This window comes from Bombina bombina, chromosome 4 (genome assembly GCF_027579735.1).
Source record: "Bombina bombina isolate aBomBom1 chromosome 4, aBomBom1.pri, whole genome shotgun sequence".
Classification (NCBI taxonomy): Eukaryota; Metazoa; Chordata; class Amphibia; order Anura; family Bombinatoridae; genus Bombina; species Bombina bombina.
Window position 1 is genome coordinate 448,057,315 of NC_069502.1, and position 26,139 is coordinate 448,083,453.

Genomic DNA, 26,139 nt, shown 5'->3' on the forward strand with positions numbered 1-26,139 from the left:
AATTTACTGCATCAAATACATATAAACGTGTATTCTTGTCACACACCATACATCCAAAAAAATATATATGTTTTAAACCAACAAGATATGTCCCTTCACTTAAATCATGCATGTTTTAAAGGAAAGCATAAATTATTTTGTAGGGATGTGGAGTCACATCCTTCATTAAGATCCGAATGCAGTAGAAAGCGGCCAATGGTGGCATTTGGCTCTCTTTGAAGCCAGATTTATTCTCGTCAAGGTTTAACACACTAAGTAAGGTGCCAATCCAGATCTTAGTGTGTAGCACTTTCACAAGAATAAATCCAGATCCAAAAAGAGTCAAACGTCACGAACAGCCGCCTTCTACTGCATCAGGTTCCTAATGAAGGATTCCAATGTACATCCCTATTATTATTTCTTATGATATTTACTCTTCTTGTTCTACCTTAGGAGAAAAAAAAAAAGGGATGAAAAAAAAAAAGGGATGAAAAAAAAAAGACAAAACACAATTTTAACAAACAGCTATAAGCCCATCTAAAACACACATACTGCGATAAATATTCCACTCACATGTTCTTTATAAACAAGAAGCATATTAATAAAAAATAAATCATAAAGCGCAGCTCAACTACACTGTGTACAACGAGATCAAGATTAAAGGGACACTTAATAAAAATTAAACTTTCATTATTCAGATAGAGCATGCAATTTTAAACAACTTTCCAATTTACTTCCATTAACAAAATGTGCAGTCTTTTTATATTTAAAATTTTTGAGTCACCAGCTCCTACTGAGCATGTGCAAGAATAAGCGTGTATGCATTTGTGAATGGCTGATTGCTGTCACATGGTACGTGTATGCATTTGTGATTGGCTGATGGCTGTCACATGGTACAGGGGGAGTGGAAAAAGACATAACTTAAAATTGTCAGAAAAAAAAAATCTACTACTCATTTGAAGTTCAGACTAAGTGCTATTGCATTGTCTTGTTATCTTGCATTTGTTGATTATGCAAATCTACTGTGTTGACTGGTCCTTTAAATACCTCCTATTACTTTCTACTGAACAGATATCAGGCATGCAGAACTCATCCTCATATTATAGAGCAGATTTGTCTCATTCACGTTTAACTATCAACAATAATACATACCTAATTTTTATATCAGTCAGCAGACATGTGGAACATTCACTCTCCAGGTAACTCACATCATACTGTTACATTATACAGAAACCTAAATATTGCCATGGCAAACAAATGTCAGAATCTTAATGTTCAAAGTAGAAAGCATCTAATGTATATTTTTTTATTTTTAATTTAGAAGCACTGAAAGGGTAACATAGTGTATCCTTAACAAACAAAATCTACCCAACCCCAACATTGGCAGAAAATAAGTGTCACAATAATATTGTGTCTCTTCATAGCTTCGCTTCATTTACTGCCGATGGACAAAGTCATTTTTCCTATATTCCAATTCAATTTCCTCCACTCTCTTAAGACCCGAACAGAGAAAGAGGCACATAGAATTAGAGGCATGTTAGCGGTCGAGAGGACATACTACATGAGCCAAGCAGATCCGAACTTCTAGCTTCCCTTGATATCTGAACAAATTTGTTCTTTTTGACATCTCATATAACCTCATAATAGGCAAGTGCTTTTAGAAGTTAAGCAGCTTCCGCTGACAGTCAACTGTCCCTGGCTTAAACTGCAACCTCATTCCAATACTTTATTCTATTTTGCAATAACAATAAAGCTTCAAGAAATTGTTAGACTTTCAAAAAACTATAGCAAGGTGTTAGTAATAAGATTATAAATTAGGAAAAAGGAAAACTATATTTTTTGGAAATTAATTAAGAGGGAGTGTGTTCAGAAGGAGACTAGATGTACAGAGGTCCAAAAATGCATGTTTTAAATCATCATAAATATTATGAGACCAAAGCCTCCTGTGATTGAACCACTTGGTGATAAACAGTCATTTATATAATCCTTTCACAGCAGAGAAGCCTGCTGATGACTGCAGCAGGTTACTCCACTAAGGGCCAATAATCTGCTTATCCAGAGTCCTCATCTGATTAAACAAGAAACTGCAAACCAAGCTGGATCACAGCATTGAGAGCACTAACAAGGTGGTTTTGCATTAACAAGACAGACTCATACCCTCCCCCTTCCTGGTAGGATTGCCTCTAAAGGTCTTGGGTAGGGAGAGGTTGATACACTGGTGCTTCATGGTTTAGTCTGTAAACAAACTTGAGAGGCCTTGCTCCTCTCCAAATCATTCTCCTTGTCTCATCCCCACTAGTGGCGACTGGAGACAAGGCCCTTAACCTTGGACATTTTCTTGGTGGGCTGTCTTTGCTCAGTCAGAGGAGGACCTTCCCGCTCTGCCAGGTGCTGGTCGGTGTCCTGAGCAGAAGAGGATGCTGTGGCTTTCAGGGTCTTCTTTATATTTGTCACCTAAATATAAAAAAATATATCACTCCATTGCAACAAAGCGAAATAAATTATATTATTAGCTTTTCACAATGCATTCAAAATGTGGAAACATAAAGACACCTACACACATTTAAGTACGTTATTGATTTTAGTAGTTTGTATTATTCACCAGGATTTATAAGATACAAACCAGAACAGATTGCAAAAGTATACATGTTATGGCAAGGCAACCAATAGCTTACACACTGTGATACATTTACTAGGTTTGCAGATCATGAGCATTTCAAGACTGAGCAGTTAGGGTCAAATGTAAACGAGCTTGTGCTCTGACCTAAGCAGTCCTCACTATTGATATAATGTAGAGGACTCTAGACTCTTTGAAAGAAGTGAAACAAGTACAACTGCCAAACTATTTTACAAAAAAAAAACAAATTAAACATGTTGGGCAAGATAACAAGTGGAGCGCTAAATATCGATTTTTTTAAAGCTATATTTCCGCTCTACTGAGTAATGCCAGTGCATGCTAATCTACGCTGGTATTAAAAGTTGACAGCAATGCGAACACGAGCTTGCGTTCGCATTGCTGGGAAGCATTGCGCTCATGAGAGCGCACTTCCATAGGCTCGAATGGGAGTCTCTTCATTCCGTCAGACACGACATGAGAACTAGCGCTGCGAAGGGGGTAGGTTGCGCAGCGATAGCAGCCAATTGTTAATATATATACATAAATATTTATGTGTTAATATGTGTATATACACATTAACACATAAATATATTCTATATGTTTATAAGCATATATACATATATATTTACTGAGAACACACAGTTCCCATAGACTGCAATGTAAAGGCACTTTTCAGTACCATTTTTTTTTTCTAACTCCACTCTCCCAAAATACTGCCTAGTGCAATTATTTTAATAAAAAATAATAATGCTACCATTTATATTTTTTTAATAAAATACACTACACTGTATTTTGGGGGCATTTGAGGCACATTTATCAAATTAACCAAAGCTCTGATCGCTCGTTAATTTTCTAATCGCTGGGGCGTGGCCAAGTATCAGACATTAATGGCAGCACATTTGAGAGCTCCGTGCCTTTAGCAACCAAATTTTCAATATATCTCAAGATAAACTTCACATTTCTCTGGTCAGCCTATATGTTATGAATGGGAAGCTAAAGATTACTCCATCCCAGCAACTTTTATACCAAAAAGAGACCTAGAATTGACACCACTGAAAAGCAAGCTGCATCAACCTACTCCTAACCTCACTTTTGCCCTCCCCACGTGAACAGTTATATTTCGCTATCCTTGAAACTTCTAGGAGGGATTTTGTATCTGCATACTGAAACGGATAAAATGGAGGCAGAGATTGTTCTCAGATTGCGGGAACTTGAGGCTAAACTGGACACCCATTATTACGATCTGCGTAACATTTTCGCAGAAGAATGGAGACCCTCGCGAGAGGCCTGTAACTCTTTGCATGACTCACTTATGTCTGCTGTAAGCTGCGCAGCAACCTCCTTTTCAGGACCCTGCAGCTCCACTTACCTCTCTCCTACCGCCTATAAAAGACTCTCTGTTGTCCGCCGCAGAGGAACTGACTCACCCGGTGCAGCTCAGAGTAGGGGAGGTAAACGTTTTCATAAGCGAGCACCCAGTGATAGTCCAGACGATCGCTTCAGGCCCAACCTCTACCCCAGCGGAATTTATACCAGTCACATCGGAAGAAGGTCTGGATGAGATACTGCGCAGCTTTAAAATGGATTTGCCAATGAGAGCTCTACTGTGGTCCCAACATGTCAAATCTCCTACAGAGACCCACACGCCATGCTGTCTCCCTCTGCGGCCTGAAATTGATCTCCCATTAAGCTGCTCCTTAAAGACAGGAGTTGGGTGACTTTCTATGCCTGGGCTGCTGAAGCCGTAACCATCCGCTCCAACATCAGGCTCCTTTACAGCTAGGACTACGCAGTAGATTCTAATTTAGTTTTAAATGTTATATAGTTTATTAACTTACGGAAATGCTTTTGAGAATCCTCCTGATATGGTATACTGTATTCTACACAAGATGTCTGATCCCACACATATGCCACTCATTGTTTATTGAAGGATGTTTTGTATTACGCAAGTAGTTTTATATTATAGCTGTTTTAGTTTACTCATAGAAAGATCTCTTACTCATGGGCTACCTTAATGTTAAATTATGTAAGTCTTTCAGCCTTTAATATATATATCCAAGTGGTGGGGGAAAAAAAAAAAAAAAGGATTGCCATTACTATTAGCTCATACCAGTCCTATAGCGAATAAGCATATACATATCTGCTATATTGCAGGTCCTCCTATATGTTGAACTGACTCTTTATCTACATACTACTATTTACAAGCAGATACTTAAACTTATTATTATCTAAACACTATATTCTTACTACTATTAATATACCATGGGCTAAGGCCCATGAGTGACCATACTCATTGCTTTCTTTCCTCTCTCCTACACCATTAGACTAGACAGGTCCAGGAGAGGCCCTTTAGTCTCACGTGGAACATTGATATAGAAAAAGAGGTTTCATTTTGAGGTCCTTAGTTGTAGATTTATAGTTCTTTTCAAACCTGTACAGCTATACCTATTAATTATCAGCTGAGGCTGTCACCTATTCTATTGTATGTCTACAGCGTAGAAACAGGGGTCTTACCGATTCGTAAGGTCCATTGATATTGTGATTATATGTTTAGATTATTTACACCTCCACAACTCAACTATATATATTATGACATCCGTAAGAACTAATATAGCCTCTATACAATGTTATATCTGCTATGATTGGTACAAGGTCTTATGTCAGTCCTATCATTTGTGGTTAATTCTAGTTACTGTACGTGTTATTAACTTTGTTACATCTCGGACATAGTGGATAATAGGTTAAGTCTTTGACAAATGGAAACACTGGAACTTCAGATATTGATAATTATCTCATGTCCGTGAAATGTTTATATAATATTATGTCTAGCTTTCCTAATTTGCTGCTTTTTACACATTTAAGCTCTATATCTGATATTGGCGCCTTATTCCCAAGCTCCATGTAAGAACACTCTTTAACTCCCAAACACCCCGAGGATCCTAATTATGTGCACATATATATAGGCATCCCTGTTGCTGGTTCACTTTGTAGTCTTTTTGGTTTACTTCCATTATTTACGGCACATTCTCCTATCTCTCTTGAATTTACATGTGAATCACAGTTCCCACATGTCTTTTACAGAGTCTTTAAAATGAAGGGCTTAGGTCAGACTTTACTTACTTCTATGGAGCCCTCAAGAACATAAATGGATCTAATATACCGAACACTACTGGAGTAAGGCCAACAATTAGTAACACTTTATCATTGTAGATAAAACACATAATTAGGCCAGCTATCATTTTTGGTTCTCCATACTTCTACTACATATAAGTTCTCTGAGTCTTCCATAAACACATCATTCCTTACGTATCACACACAACTTTCTATATCACATATAACTATATTCATTACCTCTAGGATGGGGAAGTTCATGAAAGGACTCCAACTGCTAATTTAATGCACTACATAATCTGCCGAGAAGGTGTTCAACTTACTTCCTTCGGATACATTATCTTATGTGTAAGGTACAGAGAGACTTAGTTATCTTATTTCCCTGTATATATTATCCAAATTGAGGGACTATATTAAATAAGCTCATAGAGAGCTGGCTTATATATTTCAAACAGGCTCTTAGATGTCTTCAATATTACATTTTATCCACGGAATTGTAGCTTCTTATCTACATTACCTAAGGCTAAGATGCCATTATATTTTGATCCTGCACAGGTCATCTTATTTATTGGAAGTTTTCTAACTTGGACTTAGAAAGACACGCCCCCCCCCTTCCCTCACTCCCCTTCCCTATTACAAGAGCGGCACTCCCTTCACTTCTAGTCTATTTCACATTTCAGCTCACCATACACCATACATTTGTACACTGACTCTGAGTAACTACATTTGATATAAAATTGGTCCAAAAGCGACCTCATATTCAAGCTTAAAGAGAAAAACAAGGTTTCATTATTGTTTGTCTAGTTTTTTGTGGGTTCTGGATTTTATTTTTCTCTATTTTATCTCACATGTTTCCGGCATCTAAAAGTTACAAAGAATGTCTATTTGGATACTCATCTATTATTATTTAACCTGGGTTTCTAGGTTACCTATTCTCCTATACATTATAATATCATGAACAACATAAGCACTTAACTTGTGAGCGTTAATGTACCCGCCTGAAAAGTTGATGTATATTTACTTATTGTATCTGTGACAAACATTTTTTTTTCTTCCTTTTTGGTCGTAACATTCGAAAAACCTCAATAAAAATTAAAAAAAAAAAAAAATTCTAATTGCGCCAATTGCTACCACAAGCACTTGTAATGGCTGTTAATTTATCTCGTGCCCGCAAACGGGCAAACTTGTAATCTAGCCCATTATGGGTTTTGTTTTTTAGCTGAATATATAAGCAGTTTTTATGGTTTGTAAGTTTTAGAAATTGATGCACTTTTAGGTAAAAAAACCCAAAAAACAAATCAATAGAAACCGACGTAGGCAAAGGTCCAAAGCCCAACACCAAAAATTAACACTGAAGCCTTAACGCCTGCAGCAAATCAGTTTATGGGACTTAATTGTGAAATTAGCTGGGGGATTTTTTTTATTTTTTTTTAATCTCAGCACTTAGTGTGCAGGAATTAACTGAACTCACTATGGCATCTGTGGTCTACAATGTCTTATACCAACCCATTGGCTGGCAAAAGTAGATGTCACAAAACATTTCTGTCCACTAATTAGGCATTCACGTTTTGTGCGAGAGGCCTTTTTTACCTACCGTCCAAAAAAATTCTCTCAAGAAATACCTCATTTTTAAAATTCAAGTCAAAACAACTTTAATGTAGTTTAGTCAATGCATTAAATGCCTGGTCACTTCCATGCCCCTTTACATTTGCTCCATTTGCTTTTTTAAGTTTATAATGTAGGAGACTGGTCTAAAACACTGCTCCCTACCTCCTAACATCATATACCTCAATATTAAAATGAAATAACGAGTTATTGTTATGCTAACAAAAGGGTCTAGTTCCCATCTAATGAATAGTACAAAGTGTCTCATGTGACTTTTCTCAGGGTCTCCAAATTCAAGGTAATTGTAATCCATTTAAAACCTATTGGGATATTCAGTGCATAATTATATGTAAGTACATACATAACTGTAAATTGTAGAGGGGCTTTAAGCATCCAATCAGGTTGCTAGGCCCAGAACTAGCAAAGAAGTGGGCACTGTCTATGTAATCTTGTGAGATAATGGTAAAACTTAGAACTAATGCTTCCGATTGGCAGTAAATGTTTTCACAATGTATCTGAATGATAGATAATAATTTATGCTAAGTAGCATGCCCCTTTAAAGGGATAGAAAGGTCAAAAATGAATATGTGCATTTCAATTTGAAATAGAAGCATTTTTTACTTTTCTATCCCTTTAAGAGAAATTAATGTAAATACATTAGGCAGTAGTAATTAATATCAAGCCTTCTTGTAAAGCTTTGAAAAGCCTATAAAAGACCCCTTATAGTTTATTGTATTTCCTGTTATAATGTGTACATTAAAAAAAAAAATATCACACTGCATTGATTTTTGTGCGCAACAATTCTGATGGGCTGGAATGGTTATTTTAGTAAAAGAACTCTGATCATACAGTCAGTCAGTGCCCTCTACTGGCAATACTAAGAAAATCAGGACATATTTACTGAATGGAACATGGATCTAGGATCACAAACTTGTGATAGTTTCATAAACATTTGCATTACTAAAATTATTATTTACATTACCAAAAACCGGTTAGTTAAAAAAAAAAAAAAGATGCTGCTCAGGAGAATTGATCAGACTCACCTCTGTCTCTATCTGCTGTTGTGTGCGGTTATGGGTCTCCTTATACTGATTGGCCCTTAGCACTTGTTGTTCAATCCCCATTAAAACAGCTTCACAACCATCACACCTTAAAAAATAAAAAAGTTCTTTATGTGTGGTCATGTAGAGGTCAGCAAAACACTCATGGCATTAAATCACTCTCTCTATTCATCAAAACCAGTGAAATAAACCATTCCTGAATGCTGGACTAGTTTAATTGCTTGTGCCTTATTTGAAATTATTACTTTATCCTTTCACTTAAATTAAAAGTAGTTTAAAGAGTAATTGTAAATAGTTCACCTTCTACCATAAGGCAAAATCAGAATGGTACATTTTTTTTTTTTTTTTTTAAATTCAGAAAGGGCATGCAATTTTAAAACAACTATCCAATTTACTTTTTATCATTAAATTTACATTGTTCTCTTGGTATTATTAGTTGAAAGCTAAACCTAGGTAGGCTCATATGCTAATTTCTTAGCCCTTGAAGGCCGCCTCTCACAGCTAGTCAAAAACAGTTAATGTACACCATATAGATAACATTGTGCTTATTCCTATGGAAATATTTATCAGTCTGCCAAAAGAACTGATATAAGTCTGCAGAGGCAAAAATGTATATTAATCTAGCCATGTTGGTTATTGAAAACTAGGGAATGGGTAATAAAGGGATTATCTATCTTTTTAAACAATAAAAATTCTGGAGTAGACTGTCCCTTTAAATAAAAATCAAGTTAGGATATGAGATTCCCGCAACAATTTCTACGTTTATTTTGTTGCTATTGATTTTCATATGTAAAATAGTTATTATTGTAATAAAATGGGGAATAAGATCTATGTGTAACAAGATTAAAAAAATAAAACTAAACTTATTTTTATGTAACGGTTTAAAAAAAAAATGGATTTTAATTATAACAGATTTATCTGAATCTCATAAATAAATAGTTACTGCCATTGCAAAGTAAAGTCATAGTAAAGCCTAGCGTTTGTGAAATGCTAAGATTTACCAGTGCAACAAATAAAGAGGACCTTCAGTCATGAAATATAAAATACTTTATGCTGAAAGTTTCTTTATTCTTTGCAGCGTTCGCCGCACTCAGCACCTCAGGCTGCCCGCAGCAGAACGTTATTTTTTTAACGAGGTGACGTTTCCACCCCTTAGCCAATAGCCGTGCTACTACGCTATTGGCTAAGATCACCTCACTGCAAAATAGCGTTCTGCCGTGGGCTGCCTGAGGCTCTAAGCATAGCGAACGCTGCAGAGAAATAAAGTAACTTTCAGCATAAAGCATTTTATACTTCATGACTGAAAGTCCCCTTTATTTGTTGCACTGGTAAATCCTAGTGTTTCACAAACGATAGGATTTAGTATCACTTTAAAAAGCAGGAATCTAAAGCTTAGGAGCCGGGCGATTTTTGGTTCAGAACCCGAGTTGTGCTTGCTTATTGGTGGCTACATGGAGCCACCAATAAGCAAGCACTATCCAAGGTGCTGAACCTAAAATGGGTCGGCTCCTAAGCTTTACATTCCTGCTTTTTTTTAAAAATAAAGATAGCAAGAGAATCAAGAAAATTTGATAATAGGCGTAAATTAGAAAGTTGCTTAAAATTGCATACTCTATCTGAATCATCAAAGAAAGAAATTGGGTTTAGTATCCCTTTAATAAATATGTAAACATATTATTAATTTTAATTCCAGCGCTACAGAATTTGTTGCCGCTATAAAAATAAATATGATAATAATACAAATAATAATAGTATGAGTCAACCTAATAGTGCAGCCCAAAAGAAAATCAAAAGTAAAAGAGAGGACTTAAGCCCAAGTCCAAACTACGACCATGTATAAAACAAATATACCTAAGAACCCCCATAACAAAATGTTTGAGTATATTACAGATATCACCAAAACTTTATTTTGACTACACTCTCTTTCAAGCCAGTATTTTTCTTTATGTTAATCCACTTATGTTTATAAATACAAAAATGTATGTACAAAATATTTATAGTTTCTTTTATTATTTTCATTTTCATTGATGTTTAAAGGACTCGAAAGGTTAAAATTGAAATGTGCATAGGTGCATTTCAGTTTTAAATGGAAGCATTTTTTAATTATTACTGTTTGGTAGCATATGCACATATGCTACGTGTGAATCGATCATCAGGATTCAAACACCTCGTCGGCTCAGAGGGCTTGTGGTGGTGAGAACAATTAATTTGTGCCATATATGCCACTGATGACTCTCATAGAAGGTTTGGTGTTTGAATGCTTGTGTGTGGGGCACTCACAGCATATGTGCGTATCCCCCTGAAAAACAGTAATACATTTTACTAGAAGCATTTTTCTTTAATGCATATATATTGCTAAAATTTTACTATTTAAAATTTAAAGGCACCCACGCACACTTCAATATTGTCTTTATTATCCCTATAAGAAAATTAAATTTTACTATAAAGTTTACCCTCAAATAGATTTTTGTGACATTACCTACATAAAAAAGAAAGAAATGTGGTGGAAGTTTCCCAGTCTTAAAAATTCACCATAAAAGAATAGCAAGCCTGCAGCAACCAGTGCTTGAAAGCTTGACAGGGCTTTATAGATTCTTCTCTATTCTGTTGTCTAAACATTTGGCACCCAGTGTTCTCTTCACACCACCCAGCTGACTTTACTGAACACTTGGCTACAATTTAATATTAACCTAAAATTAGCTTTTATTAATTTTTTTCAAAGTATGTAGCAGAAAATAAATAAATAAATCAATCAATTTATGTTAAAGGGACACTGAACCCAATTTTTTTCTTTTGCGATTCATATAGAGCATGCAATTTTAAGCAACTTCCTAATTTATTTCTATTATCATTTTTTCTTTGTTCTCTTGCTATCTTTATTTGAAAAAGAAGGCATCTAAGCTAAGAAGCCAGACAATTTTTGGTTCAGTCCCTGGACAGCACTTGTTTATTGGTGGGTGAAATTATCCACCAATAAATCACCAAAAATGGGCCGGAATCTAAACTTACATTCTTGCTTTTCAAATAAAGATACCAAGAGAAGAAAATTTGATAATAGGAGTAAATTAGAAAGTTGCTTAAAATTGCATGCTCTATGTGAATCATGAAAGAAAAAATTTGGGTTCAGTGTCCTTTTAAATTATGCAATTAGTTTGGGCTATGGATAGCTTTAGTAACATTTAGAAATGGTATTACACTGCCCCGACCCAGCTACTTCATAATGCCACACAGTTTGTTCCCAATGCGACCCAGCTGGCAACATTTTCCGTGAACACTGGCACGCCTTCCCCAGTAATCCAGGACAAACGTTTACGAGGCATCATTACAGGCTTTTCCACAGAAAATGTTGCCAAGCTGGTTGGCATTATGAATTATAGCCTGGAGTACAATACATAGCAATATTATATTATAACATTTTCCTCTAATTATGTTCATTTAAGTTATCCAAAGCATAAATGAATTGCATAATTTAACATATACCGAACGATAATTTGTGCAACAAATATTAAAATAATTTATTAGCGAATTTAAGCTTCATATTTGCTATATTTTAGCAGGGTCCAGGATTTTGTTATGGAGTCACACAACACACACACACAATTTGTGGCTCTTAAATTTTAGGTATGGCTTTTGAACAAATTAGTCAAGTCCTGGTGAAAGCCATGTAATAAACTGGCCTATATGTCCTAAGGAGAGAAACAAAAGGCCAGTGAGAAAGGAAGGGTTTGTTTCTATCTGTCTACATCCATAGCAAAGCTACACCAGTGAAAAAAACTTTGCAAAATTCAGTGGTGTGTGTTTAGTTTAGTTTATCAATACTGATTTTTGTTACTTTACCATTTAACAATATATAAAAAAAGGAGGATATGTCTTTGTGCTAAGATCCACTTCATTTACTATTTAGAAAATCAAGGATAATATTCAGAGTGAGCATTCTATTAAATGAACATATATTATATAAAAAGGGACTGTAAACACCTCTAGATTTGCATATAAAATGTTTATTTATAATGAAACTACTTTGCCCCTTTTCATGTAATTTAGTTTTTAAACTGAACGTTTCTAACACTCAGAACTTGAAATGCACTCTGCCGACTTGTCAAGCCTAACTCTGCTAGATGTCTGTCCCTTATTAGCTTTAACTCATAACAACTGCAAATAAATGCATTTTATACTAGCTTTATGACCATGGCTATCCTGGTAGTCTGTTGACTAAAGCCCAGATTAGCTCCTCCAAATAAGACAAATGGTAGGTGCAGTTCAGCTACTAAAACATAATTGTAGAAAAAAAGGATGTTAATCTTTAGCAGCACAACAGAAATGTCTTGTAATTACAAGGTGTTTACTGTCCCTTTAACTAATTACCTGTTTTCTTAGAGATTTCGATTACAATTATTAAAGAGAATAGCTGTTGATTATGCTATTACCATTCATGAAGTGTCTTCACAATGCTGCTGATGTCCTTTTTGGGAATGTCCCGTCCAATACAGAAATCCACCTCCAGCACATGATTGCGTTGATCAAGTTTGCCCTGAATGATGTCTGTGTAAACTGCTTCTATGATCAGATCCTCCAGTTCTCTAAGATTTTTCATATCCAAGTCTTTTAGCAGCACAGAGTACGGAATGCACTGAAATAAATGCAAGCATATTGTTATATAAGAACCTTATGGTTGAGCTAGAGTATTTTAGATGATAGTGTGCAGTCTTGCTATACATCTCTATTCTCAAATTTGTACAATTTTGTCAACAGTTTGGTAATCATAATAATGTTAAATAGTTAAAAGTTTTGGGTTCAAATATTAATTTTGGCCTCAATTCTATAACCCACAATGTTTGTATGTGTGGCAAAGAATGTAACTAATCAATGAAGAAATGCAGAAATAATGTATACAAATAATTAAGTTTTCAAAATCACATGGTTTTTACACATTGTATTCATTTTAATTGTATGCTTAATTCACATGAATATCTAACTTTAGTCAATAATGCACCCCCCCCCCCACCGAACAGAAAATACATTTAGACAGCTTTCTTAAGAAATGTTTAACTCACATGTGACCTCTAAATTACATCTATATAAGGAAAATCAAACGGGAAATAATTTAATGGACTGAAAAATAGAAAAGTGATAAGACACCATAAGCTTAAATTATTTTAAAAGTTGGAGTCTCACATCATGTACACACTATCAAACATGAACATGTTAATGTAGTATATAGGGAACCTGTTCAAAATTTGAACACATACATAAATTCCCACTTTAAAGGAGGCTGCTCCCAGGTGAACAAACTGAGCCTTTGTTTGTTCCTGGTTCAGCACTTCTAAATAAAATAAATTTATTACAAATTACAATTTTTCCCCGCTAGTAAGCCACAATCTTATCTGCATGCATTTTGGTTTGTTTTTTATGTTCTGAAATGCAAATAATGGTCTATGTTTATTTAAAACAACAACTACTGCCTGATTGCAGTTCTGTACTATCTTTCAGATGGTACAAGCTATATGTAAATATTGTCTTAATGACATAAAATTGTCTATCTGTTGTATAATTCACTATATCAACACAAGAACTGTACTGTGGGAACTTCATGAAATGGATGTCCATGTCCATTCCAAGCAGCTTTATGCAAGCCTCACATCAACATAAGCAATGCCAATCGTCGGCTGGAATGATGGACTCTGGAGCACTGGAAACGTGATAAATCACACTTCACTATCCAGCAATCTGATGGAAGAATCTGGGTGTGGCAGATGCCAGGAGAACACTACCTAAAGAATAGCATAGTGCCTGATATAAATTTTAGTGGAGAAGTGATAATGGTCTGTGGCTGTTTTTCAGTGTTTGGGCTAGACCCCTAGTGAAGGGTCAACTTAATGCCACAGGATACAAAGACATTTTAGACAACTAGGTCCTTGCAACTTTGTGACAACAGTTTTGGAAGGTCTTTTCCTGTTCCAGTATGACTCTGCAACTATCCACAAAGCAAGTTTGAAGCGCTTGGTGTGGAGGAACTCAAGTGGCTTGCAGAGAGCCTTGACCTTAATCCCTCTGAACTCCTTTGGGATGAATTGGAATGCGGAAAGAAAGACAAAATCAGTGCCTGACCTCACAACTGCTCTTTTGGCGGAATGAGCACACATTCCCACAGACAACCCCCCAAAATATAGTGGAAAAGGCTTTCCAGAAGAGTTGCGGCTGTTGCACATCACAATATGACTATTTAAAAAAAAAAAAAAAAAAAAAAAAAAAAGAAAAAAATAGTAAAATTCGATTTTTTTTTAACTTTAAATAAGACTTATTTTGCACAGGACTTTTTTTTTAAATAATGCATTTTGAGGGAAAATTTATCTAAAGATAACAGATTAATTTTGACTTTAATCCCATTGTTCCCCTGCAATTTTATGTACATAAAATCAACCCCTTACTAAGTTTCAAGAAGCTCAATAAAAAGAAAATTAGGAGTGGAAAAGATCTGCACAAGGACCTACGTGTGAGGAGGGAAGAGCAAGCAGTAAAAATGAAAGTGAAACCTATAAGGCTATTGTTTTAATTAATTAAAATATGTAACCGCTTGGTGTAACACGGTCCAAAACTACTGGAGAGACATAATCGGAGAAATAGAAAAAGTTCTAGATACCCAATTCCCTCTAGACCCCACAATCTGGTTACTAAGTAGACCTCCCAACATTAAACAGAAACATTGCCTCAAACTTTTTTACATCATGACTAATAGTGCTAGATACCTATTAGCTAGAAATTGGAGACGCAAGGAGGTCCCCTCCACATTGCTTTGGACTAAGAGAGTATCAGAATTCCTTGACCTAGAGGAGTTTTATTTTGTTAAATATGCCAAAATGGAGGTATACGCTGAAATGACAGCACTATGGGAACACTACCTTAAATTATAACACCCTACACTAACCACGCTTAAACAAAACGAACCATAACATTGTTGCCTATTTACACCCTAAAAGCATACACAAGGTGGGAAACACAAATACATCGCCAAACCAATGAAACCCTAATTGTCTAAACAGAATCCTAAACGAGTCAACCTGTCTTAACTAAAGGAAAAGTAGTTGACAACTACCTCACCAAGTACAGCAACACCACCTCCTCATTCTCTCCCCCATTCCTCTCACCTTCTTTAACCCCTTCCCTATAGTTTATCTAAATTGTTCACACTACTCTTTATAAAACTGAGGTTTACTAAACGAGATCCATGAGTGGTCTCTTATACTCCGAGGGAGCCTTATATTGTTTTATGAAGATCAAGGGATCCAAAAGAGGCCCCTTGCGACCACCAGAAGGCTCGAAGACTGTAAGGCACGTTAAACTCTGTTAAGATTGTATTCTGATACTGTTTTGTTTAAATATTATCTTGATTTCAAGAATTTTGTAAGCCTTTTTCAAACCTCAATAAAAATATTTAAAAAAAAAAAAAATGTAACCTATTATTTAAGGTCATAATTTTTCTTTAGTTAAATAAAACTATTTTAATGGCTATATTTAAGTTAGTGATAATTTTTCTCCTTTCAATAAAGTACAGCTGAAAAGTAGATTAAATATGAATGACTGACCTATCTAACTGGAGATAGTTCACCCCCCAATAATGTCATAATTAGCTATGCATTTCTAATGGTAAATTAGTAATTTTCTGATATAACTGGAAAAATAATCTGAAAAGTTATTATTCTAAAAATGAAACCATTGTAAAAAAAAAATCATGATTTAAATTTAGCCATGCTGACTGGTGATTTAAAATGATTTTATTTAAAATCACATACACCCTGGGAGGAAGTATCTGCATTTTATTGTGTTATTATTATTATGAAAATACATAAGGAAAGAGAAGTGCCCTCTCAGGATAGCTTCTCAGGAGCGCTTCTCCCTCATTATGCATTTGTATTATGAACCTTGGGAAGTCTCCCTAAGAGAGATGGGGAAACCAGACGTGGACTCCTTGACCAATGTGCTTAGAGGGGTATGGCTGCACCTCACTGACGAGGCCCACAGACGACCGACATGAACTTCTGGGGTTGCCATGTTCCTTCTTCAGAAGATGATTGCCTGGTATTATGAGGTTTAACTGACCTTACAAGGCGGAATCAGACTGATATACTTCAAGAAAATTCTCTTCTGTGAAAAGCACAATTGTGCTAAAAAGAGGCTACGCCTTGCAGGTAAAGCGCCATAGAACAAGCTACTAAACTGTTCTTCGTTTCTGGTAGAGTGCTTCTCTTTCTGTACGCATACATATTATGACCCTGGGGAAATCTCCTTAAAAAGATGATTGGGGAAACCAGAAGAGGCCCACAGAAGACCGAAAAAATGGGGTTGCTATCTTCTTTGTTCAGAAGATGATTGCCTGGTATTTCGGGCTGAACTGACCTTACTAGACGGAATCAGACTGATATACTTCAGGAAAGTTCTCCTCTGTGAAAAGCACATTTGGGATAACAGAGGCTGCTCCTAGGTGGTAACTCACCATAGAACAAGCTAATGATATGTTGTTCGTTCCTGGCAAGGTGATTCTCTTTCTGAATATATATATATATATATATATACACATACATATATATATATACATACATATATATATACATATATATATATATATATATATATATATATATATATATATATATATATATATATACACACACATATATATATATATATATATATATATATACACACATATATATATATATATACACACGTATACATACACATGTAAATACAAATTATATATATATATATATATATATATATATATATATATATATATATATATATATATATATATTTCAAGCAAACCAAAAGAGACAGAGAATTTGTGGCTGGGAAAAAATGGTAATTTTTAATCATTTTGTTTTGTAAAAAAATTAATGAAAAAGTTTGGATCCTGTATTTGGGGATTTGTGTATGTATGTATATAGTAAATATATATATAAATAAATCAGATTATATATGTTTAGTTTTTGTTTATTTGCATATGTATGTGTGTGTTTATACATACATTATTTGTCATCACAGGGGTGGCCAAATGTTTCTGGCAGGTTGCAATTCCAGCAGGATCAGCTAAGCCTTTAAATTCCTTTGAGATAGATAAATTGAATACCACCATAAGGCTGAGTAAAATACCTTATTTCTAAGCAGCTGCTAATTGGTTTAGACCGCAGATGTGTGGATAAAGCACTTAGCTATTGAGTGATCTGATTATTATTTCTACAGCTCAGTAAACATATTTACCATTTCCATTGTATCTATTTGATTAATACAGAAAAATAATGTCAGCTTTGTTACAAAAGAGCAGCAGACTAGGAAAAAAGCAAATGATGCAAAATATCTAGATTTTACAGGTATTCTGACACTGCCTCGCACAAACACAAATAATGTACACCTTGGTAATAGATGCAGTGGCGTAGCGTGGGGGGGCCACAGGGGCGGTCGCCCCGGGCGCATAATTCTGAGGGGCGCAAAACACTTGGTTCCCAGCCTCCCCAGTCCCCACCATCTCAAGACAGTAGACCGTCACAGTCCCACTCCCAGCGGGGCTACAGGGAGGCTAAAAAAATCTGACAGGCACCTGCGCCCAGCCGTTCTCTCTCTCTCAAGTAAACTGTCTACTACTCTGAAGTCAAGACGTGCTGTGTAATGATTTAATTATCATAATTTATGAGTGTAACCCTATCCGACCATTACCTGCTGCTAGACTAGCGTTTACGTCACTAGTTAGCACGGTCCACTCCCACTCCCAGCGAGCATGTCAGGAAGGAGGAAAAAGTCAGAGCAGCAGAGCCAGAGTGGAGTCAGACTGACTAGCACGCCGCACCCGCAACGATAAGGTAAGTAGTGTCAACCAAAATTACCAAACTCATCACAGTGTCGGTATCAGGACCAGCCCACCAGTGCCACTGCCAGCCAGAATTATAATGAAATTATTATAGCCCCTGTTGCTGTTTTTGCCTGGGCCCTGGGGAATGGGGATTGGAAATAGCAGCGCGCGTAAAATGCAGCTTAGCCTCTACCGTTACCCAGGTGACGTCCCAGGGCCAGCCAGCCAAGTTCCAAAGGACCCAGAGTCACTCTGAGCCAGCCAGCCAAGTTCCAACTTCCAAAGGACCCAGAGTCTGAGCCAGCCAACATGCCAGAGTGTGAGTGATCTATGCTGCTTTAAAGTGAAAGCCGGTTATTTTATTTCAAATTCATTTTTAACCTGGGTAAAATAAAACATACAAGATGTAGATAAGTGAAAGCCAGTTATTTTATTTCAAATTAATGTTTAACCTGGGTAAAAACATACAAGATGTAGATGATCTACATCTTGTATGTTTTACCCAGGTTAAAAATGAATTTGAAATAAAATAACCGGCTTTCACTTTAAAGTGATTACTCTCACACTCTGGCATGCTGGCTCAGATGTATTTTAAAAAAAGAAATCCCATGTTTAAATATTGAACCAAATTTTTTTTTAATTGTTAAGTTCAATAATGTACTTACTTAATGTATATAATAAAGTAATGGCTGCCTGCAACCATGTTGAATCCTAATTTTTAAGGATTAATGTAGAGTTTACAATTCTATATACATTATATATTTTTGTTGTTAGAAATAAAGCTTTGCTTTTTTTAAAACAAAAACCTGTCTCCTAAGTTGTTGAGCTGGCTCCTAGATTCAAAGCAAATTCACCAATCCCTATTGTACTGGTGGAAGAGACTCAGTCAGTGCTAAAGGGTTAGGGGAACGCAATTCTTGCCTTGCCCTGGGCGCTGACAAGCCACGCTACACCACTGAATAGATGCCAAGATACTTAAGTGAATCAAATACTTGCAAAATCTGGTGATAAAGCACCAATGTTAAAGGGACATTAAATTAAAAAACTGCAGTATATAAAGTTAAGTTCTGTATTTATTCAGCTATCTCATGACAATGTATTTTTAAGTCTATGCTTTTGTACCTTCATCCTGGATGCAAGGCTCACTATTGTCAAGTGCTTCAACTTGTTTTTCTGTGCAGTTGAAAGCTCTGGAAGATTGTTCTTCATTGCTGAAAAACAAAACAAAGAAAGAAAAAAACACAACACGATCAGCAGTACACAGTCTACAGATACAAAGTTAATTTAAAAAGTGAATACAAACTACTAGAACCATTAGTTGAGATACGTTATGTACAATTTAACTATTAGAAGCATTCTAATAATACTTTACACATAATAATAATTTACACAGTATCTAAAGATGATCATGAAGCTGATCTTAAAGCAAAAGGAAAACTTTAAATAAAAACAAAATAATATTGTAATTGCAATGGAAGTCTTCCAGAGCACCACAAATTCCTTACCAACATAATCTGGATATGTCCCATAGGCAAACAAGTTTAGAAGCTGCAAATAGCCAGAGTGGGGCCCATCAGCTAGCTGAAGAAGGATAAAAAAAACATTCCTGATAAATAAAATGAGATAAGTATGTGTGTATCTATATAGAATGTGTATAATAAAGTGAATTATTAAATAACAAAACAAAACTTTAATAAAAGAACAATTACAATCAGAAGATTAAGAAACCATGCAACACAATCATCTAACAAAAAATCAGTAATTCCTGCATTTAGATGTAGATTTATGAATACAAATAACCGGGGGGGGGAGACAAGCAATAATTTATTGATTCTCTAACAGAAATGGTGTCTCTTACCTCTTGCACTGTTGGTAAATCTAAAAGTTCTCCAAATACATAAACGCCAGGAGCTTCTAACACTTGGTTTATCAAAGCTGGAAGTGCTGAACCTTTTGTGCCTTTTGCTAGTAAAATAAACTGCTCCAGAATGCTACTGGAGGGCTTCTGTTCTCCAGCCATAGTTTATTTATACTCTTAATCTGAGTAAAAGAAGAAGACAAAAAAAAAAAAAACAGGAAAAACATTTACTGAACATGCTCCAATTATATAAGATTATTTTTTTTATTATTATTATTATTATTATTATTAAAAGAAAAAATTAAAAACCGTGGCCAGTAAGCAAAATTAAATTTGAATCATCTAAAGGAATTTATGCTGGGTGGATCAAAATATTCTAAGAATATATATATATATATATATATATATATATATATATATATATATATATATATATATATATATATATATATATATATATATATATATATATATATATATATACACACACACATACACACACACGTACACATACATACTATATATATATATATATATATATATATATATATATATATACACATATATATATATACACACACACATACATACATATTATATACATATTATCGTCTGAGGAAGGGGTGAATGCCCCGAAACGTCACTACCAATAAATAGTTATTGTACTTAAATCCAGTGAGTGCTTATCCCTAATTTGATTGAATATCCTGCCATGCACCCTGGTCTATGTTGAGGTTGGCGAGTGAGAGTGCACTTATTTAGAGTCTATATATATATATATATATATATATATATATATATATATATATATATATATATATATATATATATATATATATATATATATATATATATATATATATATACACACACATGGAAAAAAAGCATGTGTGTACATCGTTGATATTTCTGTCTTTTCAATTCAAACACCTGCAAGGGTGTGTAGATTTGTTATATCCACTGTAAAAAACTGTATTTTATTTTCTTTCCAATGCTCTGTAATTGCACATCTTGTACTTTTTTGCTACTGTCTTTTCAAATGAAAAGCAGCATAGTACACAATACTATAACACAGGAAGAACTATTGAAAGAGCATGTGTTACTCATTTTAAATGAGAAGTAAATAGGAAATTAAACCTAAACCTGTCTTATTCTCTACAAACCTTAATTCAGACATATGATCATGAGCTCTTGCATAATGGCCTAAGCATTCGCATTATCTGCATACCCTACAGCTGGCCCACAAGTTTCTAGTTTAGAATACGCTGTAAATCACCCAGTAGTCTCTTCTTTATCTGTACTGCATTACATTTTTTTACTATTAGTTTACTTCTATTATCAAATTTTATTAATTCTCTTGTTATACTTTGCTGAAGGAGCAGCATTGCACTACTAGGAGACAGCTAAACACATCTAGAGAGACAATCAAATAAGACAAATGCGTGCAGACATCATTCACCAGCTAGATCCCAGCAGTGTAGGATATGTACGTCTTATTTTTCAACAACAAATACGAAATGAACAAAGTATATTTGAAAATAGAAATTAATTTAAAAGTGTCTTAAAATTGCATGCTCTATCTAAATCATGCAAGTTGTATTTTGGCTTTCCTACCCCTTTAAATTGTGTAGTAGCTAGTGCAAATTTGTTTCAGTAATGGTCAGATGATTATGTCTTTATACAGTTAAAGTAAATTCCCCAACTATTCATCAAACGCCATAATGGAAAACACAACTATCCCATAATTTAAAGGGACAGTAACCATAATTAAAATTTCATGATTCCGATACAGTTTGCAATTTTAAACAACTTTCCAACTGACTTTTATTATCAAATTTACTGTGTTCTTTTGTTATCCTTTGATTAAGAATACAACTAGATAGACTGATAAGAGCTTAGGAGCATGCACTGCAATAAACAGTGTTACAAACACTGCTGCCAGATAGATATAGGCATGTACACGCTGCTGAGCTCACCTAGGATTACTCTTTAACAAAGAATATGAAAAGAACTAAGTAACATTGTTAATAGAAGTAAATTGGAAAGTTGTTTAACATTTTAACACTATATCACTTCAATGTAATTAGAGAAAAATAATTGTTTTAAAAATAATACAATTTATTGTATTAAATGTTGTATTTACACTTGCATTGATATTGTAAATATAACCACAGTATGGTTTGAAATAGTATTGATTACGGGTTGACAAATTCATAGGAAATCAGTAATGATTTTATACATAGATACAGAACAATTTAAATAATTAGGATACACAAAGAGAATTGCGACTCTATGATTTGGTAAACCCTAAACCAGATAGATATGTTGCACTGAACATATATAAATAAGCTTTAACAAAGGTAACTAATGTTTATCTGACAAGCTCCAGACTCCCATATTAGTAAAATAAATCTTATAGTAGTATTAATTGGATCAGTTTGTGACACTCAGAATTTAATAAGCGGGATGTCAAAAAGTATTGTTGGTACAGACCTTTATCGCAGCCAACGGGTTAAGGTCAAACGCTTATAAGTTATAGTTCTCTTGGTCTATACTGTGGTTTATCCATTTACATAAACCCATATGAGACTCTCTAAGTCGCAGCTTTAACTCGGGCAGAACTAAACCAGTCTGGACCAAAAGCTGCAAGTGATGGAACACATCGGCCCATAGTCTACCTCCCAGGCCTTATGACAACAGAATTTACGCACACACTGACAGAAACAATCAAAGTATTTTTCCCACCCCGTCCCTCATCCCGACCACCGCTTTTTATAAGACTTGCCACCTTAGGGCTATTCTTCTCAACTCAGGCCTCTCTTACTATTGCAGCACCTTGGGGTTGTCAGGCAGCCATAACAGTGCCGAGTCCGTTCTGATCTCCTCCCCCCGGAAACACGGTTAGAGTATTCTAAGTTCCGCCGGAAATGCGGTCCCCTGGGTACAAGCTATGACACTGTGTAGACTGTTGATATGTCTTTCTGACTAAAGACATGGGTTATACGTTGTTCTTATTCCCATCTAAAATAGTGTTAAAATTAAATGTATTTTTCTGATAATTAATTACTCTAGTTTTACTTGTCAGCGTTTAGTGGAGGCGTTTCACTGACCACAAAAACAAATGTACTTGTCCCTGTCAGCCAATGGGTTGTGTATTCATTCATTGCCATCGCGGTTTTGATGTATTACCCCCAAATATTCTGGATTCTTTTTCAGGACAAAAAAAGCATTCTATTGATGTGACAAACTCAGTTTTAATATTTTTAAAATAATTGTATTTATTTTAAAAGAAATGTGAATAGTATTTGCCGGCTTTCTGCAAATAAAATATGGGGAACATCTACTTGTGTGTGTATTCATGCCTATAATTACTCTTTAACAAATGATACCAAGAGAACTAAGCAAAATTGATAATAGAAGTAAATTTGTTTAAAATTGCATGCTCTATCCAATCAATTTAAGTTTAATTCTGACTTTACTGACCCTTTAAACAAAATTGCCACACATGTTATCCTCATACCTAGTCAAGATTATGTTTGTAATATTACTCTTGAAGTTATCTCCCTTGCTTGAAAATGGCTGTCACATTCTGGAAGACACCCAGACTTTCATTAAAGCTTTTCGTGCTTTCATGGTTGAATATGACATAGAATTCTGTACTCTAACCAGTGAAACAGATTGTAACCCCAGAGCATTACAAGTGTTGCACTTCTATTGAATAAACTCCACAGTGCGATCGGGGTTGGGTGAAATTAGGGTGCTTTAATATGAACTGCAATAAAATGGAGGACACTCATCACTGAGGGAACAAGTGTGTAACTGAAAGAAGGTTCCCCTCAGAAACAAGTAACTAAGTTTCCCTTCCCACTTACAGTGCAGCAGGTGCTCTGGTAAATGTGTCCTCTCTCTACAAACAGGAGTTTAGCTTAACGTGTCAATGTGTCCTCACTAAGAGAGCCTTTACATGTTATTAGAATATTATTTTGGGGGTGTCTATTTTTACATTCTCCCCCACAAACTTTTATGTCGTCCTCGACATATGCCAACCCTGTATGGTAACACAATATGTGCTTGTTTGACAACACCGTTGGGTAGTCAGGAGTACGTGTTACCAGAGGAAACATCCTCTCTGTGACAGTTACTCCCATATTCACAAAGTCACAATTTCTCACAAGGCCTATTGCGCGCTATAGTACCTGGTGAAGTATTCTTGCTCGTATAGCGAGCTATTTGGTAAACACCCTTTCCTCACTTACTTGTGCAAGTTACTGTAGTCAGACTAAAGATGGTGGTAACCTAGAGTACACACTCTTACTCTGTCCCTTTACTTGACCCAGCATGGTGGAAGACTAGATACACATTCACCATGTCAGTTTATAATTTCAACCAATACCTTTGGGCAAACTTTTCCCATCTTATCTAGTTCCATCATCTCAAAATTACTACTTTTCCTTTACCTTTTGTAAATCTTTAACATTTGCTCTGTACATGAATAACTGTGGCATAATTTTATATGCAAACATTAGAACATTAAACCTGACATCTTTAACATTTGCTCTGTACATGAATAATTGCAGCATAATTTTATATGCAAACATTAGAACATTAAACCTGACAGATTTACCAATGTTTAGAATCTACATCAAAACAATCTGGATCTAGATACCAATCAGGGTAGACAGGTAAAACATTTCTACACTGTATGGCTTGTACTGTTGGCTCTCTGGAAACTATGCTGGGTTGGCCTAAAGTATCATAAGTCAAAGTCTTTGGTTGTCTCCTTTCTCTGCTGGATTTTAGTCTTTTTAGAGGAATGGTATCTGAATAGTCCTCATTCTCATTGCTCACACTTTCAACTATCTCTGTTGAGTTTTCAGGTGATGACATTTCCCTTTCCATGTGTCCTGATGGATTTTCAGATCTCTCATCTTCAGAAGAATTTACTTCTGTAACAATCTCTGTAAGGTTTTCATTGGTCCCTAACTGATGTGGGTAGAACTCATCAGCTTCTGGATTCAGATCTGTTGTGTTTCCATCTCTGTGATCACTTTGAGATATTGGAATGAAAGCTTTCCAATGTTCCTGTTCCGTCTCTGACTCACTTCCTGTCTCATCACTGAAGTTTTGTGCAGATTGTAATGCAGTATTCTTACGGTTTTCTTGGTTTCTTGCAGTAGATCTGTCTTTTGTTTTGTGACCTGGATCTACAGGTAGATAATCACATGGCAACAACAAATTGCGATGCAGAACTTTGATTTTTCCTTTTCCAGTTTCTGGCTTAACTTCATAAACTGGGCTGTCTTTACATTTCCTTTTAAGAACAACATAGACAGTATCTTCCCAATAGGATCTTAATTTTCCAGGACCTCCTCTTTCTGTGAGGTTTCTTACAAGTACTCTACTACCGGGTATTAGTTCAGCTCCATAAATCTTCTTGTCATAGTGTGCTTTACCACTTTCTGCACTTTTAGTAGCTGTTTCTGAAGCAACTTTGTAGGCCTCATTCATTCTTTTTGTCCAGGTGTTCACATATTCAGAAGAGGTATGATATTTTTCAGTTACTGGAGTGTCAAACATGCTATCAATGGGAAATCTTGGAGATCTTCCAAAAAGAAGGAAGAAAGGAGAATACCCTGTAGCTTCACTCTGTGTACAATTATATGCATGTACTACCTTTGCAAGTGAATTTTTCCAATCTTTCTTTGATTCGGATGACAAAGTGTGAAGCATGGATAGAAGGGTGCGATTGAACCTTTCCACTTGTCCATTACCTTCTGGGTGGTATGGAGTTGTATGAGAGTTTTGGATGTGGCAGTGCTTGCCTAATGCCAACAACAGTTTGTTTTCAAATTCTCTACCCATATCATGGTGAATCTTGGTAGGAAATCCAAATTTCAGGACAAAATCATTAAATATTTTGTCTGCAACAGTTCTTGCTGACTTGTTCCTGGTTGCATATGCTTGAACAAATCTTGTAAAATGGTCTATTACCACTAAGATATATTCATATCCACCTTTACCTGTCTCAAGATGAAGGAAATCAATGGAGACCATTTCGAAAGGA

The 26,139-nt window shown here is 35.3% G+C and overlaps 1 protein-coding gene across 4 annotated transcripts; it reads right to left on the minus strand.

Annotated features, from left to right (window-relative positions):
* Nucleotides 1–1,271: 1,271 nt before the first annotated feature.
* On the minus strand, nucleotides 1,272–22,966 carry COPS7B (COP9 signalosome subunit 7B). 4 transcript variants are annotated; one of them, XM_053710295.1, is made up of 8 exons: nucleotides 22,911–22,966; nucleotides 20,076–20,257; nucleotides 19,723–19,798; nucleotides 19,340–19,428; nucleotides 17,399–17,476; nucleotides 12,801–13,003; nucleotides 8,356–8,461; nucleotides 1,272–2,433 (listed from the first exon to the last, which is right to left on the minus strand). In XM_053710295.1, exons 2-8 carry the CDS (start codon nucleotides 20,235–20,237, stop codon nucleotides 2,275–2,277), a joined length of 873 nt encoding a protein of 290 aa, XP_053566270.1. In that variant the 5' UTR covers nucleotides 20,238–20,257; nucleotides 22,911–22,966; the 3' UTR covers nucleotides 1,272–2,274. The 4 variants fall into 4 exon arrangements, with proteins under 4 accessions (XP_053566270.1, XP_053566271.1, XP_053566272.1 ...); XM_053710296.1 differs by having other exon boundaries at nucleotides 22,900–22,955; XM_053710297.1 differs by having other exon boundaries at nucleotides 22,864–22,944.
* Nucleotides 22,967–26,139: the final 3,173 nt, after the last annotated feature.

What these genes read in the sequence shown, in the direction of transcription:
- COPS7B (XM_053710295.1), bottom strand. Translation starts at nt 20,237, where the DNA reads ATGGCTGGAGAACAGAAGCCCTCCAGTAGCATTCTGGAGCAGTTTATT. An exon ending in ATTTACCAACAGTGCAAGAG is followed by an intron (nt 19,799 to 20,075) that starts GTAAGAGACACC and finishes ATCCTTCTTCAG; the next exon opens with CTAGCTGATGGGCCCCACTC. An exon ending in CCCCTGTGATGACAAATAAT is followed by an intron (nt 13,004 to 17,398) that starts GTATGTATAAAC and finishes CATTTATTTCAG; the next exon opens with TGCATTCCGTACTCTGTGCT.